This window comes from Plasmodium inui (assembly GCF_000524495.1).
Source record: "Plasmodium inui San Antonio 1 unplaced genomic scaffold supercont1.13, whole genome shotgun sequence".
Classification (NCBI taxonomy): domain Eukaryota; phylum Apicomplexa; class Aconoidasida; order Haemosporida; family Plasmodiidae; genus Plasmodium; species Plasmodium inui.
Window position 1 is genome coordinate 546,131 of NW_008481847.1, and position 1,937 is coordinate 548,067.

General features: G+C 49.5%; 1 protein-coding gene across 1 annotated transcript; it reads left to right on the forward strand.

The window, feature by feature from the left end:
* Positions 1-383: 383 nt before the first annotated feature.
* C922_03304 (hypothetical protein) lies at positions 384-1,670 on the forward strand (the record flags this gene model as incomplete). The annotated part of the gene is made up of 1 exon (XM_008818896.1): positions 384-1,670. One exon carries the CDS (start codon positions 384-386, stop codon positions 1,668-1,670), a length of 1,287 nt encoding a protein of 428 aa, XP_008817118.1.
* Positions 1,671-1,937: the final 267 nt, after the last annotated feature.

Genomic DNA, 1,937 nt, shown 5'->3' on the forward strand with positions numbered 1-1,937 from the left:
CCAGGCATAGCCGGAGGGAGAAAGGCAGGAAGAATGAGAAGGGAGCCGGACGGGGGAAGCCTGAAGACAAGGAGCAAGAGAGAAGGGAGGAATAGGAGAATGAAATCCTGTATAACTCCCAAGAGGGGGGCGAAGGCCAAGCGGGGCCCCAAAGAAACCTTGATGAGGGCAGGGAATGAACGTTGTGGATCAAAAAAAGCCTGAGAGAAGGGGAGTGGTCTAAACCTTAGAAACTTATATGAGCAAAGGAATAGAGAGAACCTAAATATGAAAGTTAATACCAGAGCCTGACCGGAAAAGGGTAAGGCCAATGAGTGTGAGAAGTTTTCACTTTATCATTAAGAAATAGAACAGTGGAATCAATTAAGAAAGGAGTTATAAGGATGTCCTTACAGCAACAGAAGGGGTTTCCTTTTTACGGCTATATGCTGGATATATTGAGCGGCAAGACCGGAACTTGTGGGGGAGGCTCGGAGGGGGAGAATAACTGGACGTTGTGTGATCTGAAGAATGCGACCTCAAACCCAGTAATCCAAGCTCTGGGAGAAGGATCTAGGTTAAAACAACAAGGCGAGCCAGGGATAGATGGAGTCATGAAGCATACAGCATCAATTTGTATAGGGTTAGCCATATGGGCTGCCAATCTGAGTAAAACCGAGGGAAGAGGAAATATATTCCAGGAGGGGGCCTGTAAACCCAATGACACGGGGAAGAGGATTACCGGAGGAACATACCAAGCGAGCAAGTGTCCCGAGCGGGGAAGGAGTGAGGAGTGGGAGAAATATGCGCGAGGGAGCCCAATGGATTGGAGCAATGAAAATGCAAAGACCTTGAGAGTGTGTCGTGACATAATAGAGATGCTAGTCCAATCTTTTAAGATGGATCATACAAAAGGAAAAGGGGGAGAGACCGTAGAATTGGATAAGGATGGTTGCGACCAATTTTACACTTTATTGAGGAAGTGGTCCAGCCAATCGATGGCAGATAGGATTATGTCGGAATGGTTTACAGACGGAGGGTATAACGTGGGAGGTAGCAAACAGTATACCTTAGGGGGGAATGATTTCTTTGAGGTAGTACAGAGTCTCATCTATACGGAAGGAGTGATAGATAAGGATTTCAGTTGTGGACTCAAAACAGATCTAAGCGGGAAAGCGTCTTCATTAGAGGGCAAATGGGGATATAAGAGTTTAAGGGAGGCAAAGTCTGAAACACACCCCATATCAAACAGGCAGGGGGCAGGGGGGCACCTTCAGGAAGAATCCTCAAAAGTCTCCACAGGCGAACAATCAGCGGGACAATCCCCAGGCTCCCGAAACGGAAGCAGTTCAACAAGAACCGGGGGGAAGGGGACAGAGGCAATAACTTCAGACTTCAGCCAAGGAAAACAGGGAACTCGAGACCGAAAAGACAATCGACTGGAAACCACAAGCTATATGGGGGGAAGCGGAGCAGGCCTCTGGGGCAGCGTAGCGGGAGGAATCGGGACATTATTAATGGCGTCGGCAGGTGCTTACGGTATATATAGAATATTGGGAACACCAGGAAAAATCAGGGACAGGAAGGGGACACTACGCTTGAAGCAGTCGGAGACTTTAGACGGTGCAGCGCCAGAGAGGAGAAATCGTGACAAATTTGTTTATGTCAGAGCCTCAACCACCCCGCCTTAGAGAAGGGGGGAAATGATCTGAGGGCGCAGGGAGGACTAAGGCAGAAACCCCCTTCAACCGTCCCGGAGGAATGGATAACACGCATAGGAGGCGAACGGGGGAGACCTGATAGATACCAAAGGAGAGTTTCTGAGGAGAAGGGGGAAGTCTAGAAGTCAGAGGAGACCCTCAATTCTTCTTGGCTGCGGGTCACCTCCCCAAGAAGAAGAGGGCATTGGGAGGCGAAATGGGGAACGTGTGGGCCACGGAAGGGGGCCGGGGAGTTTA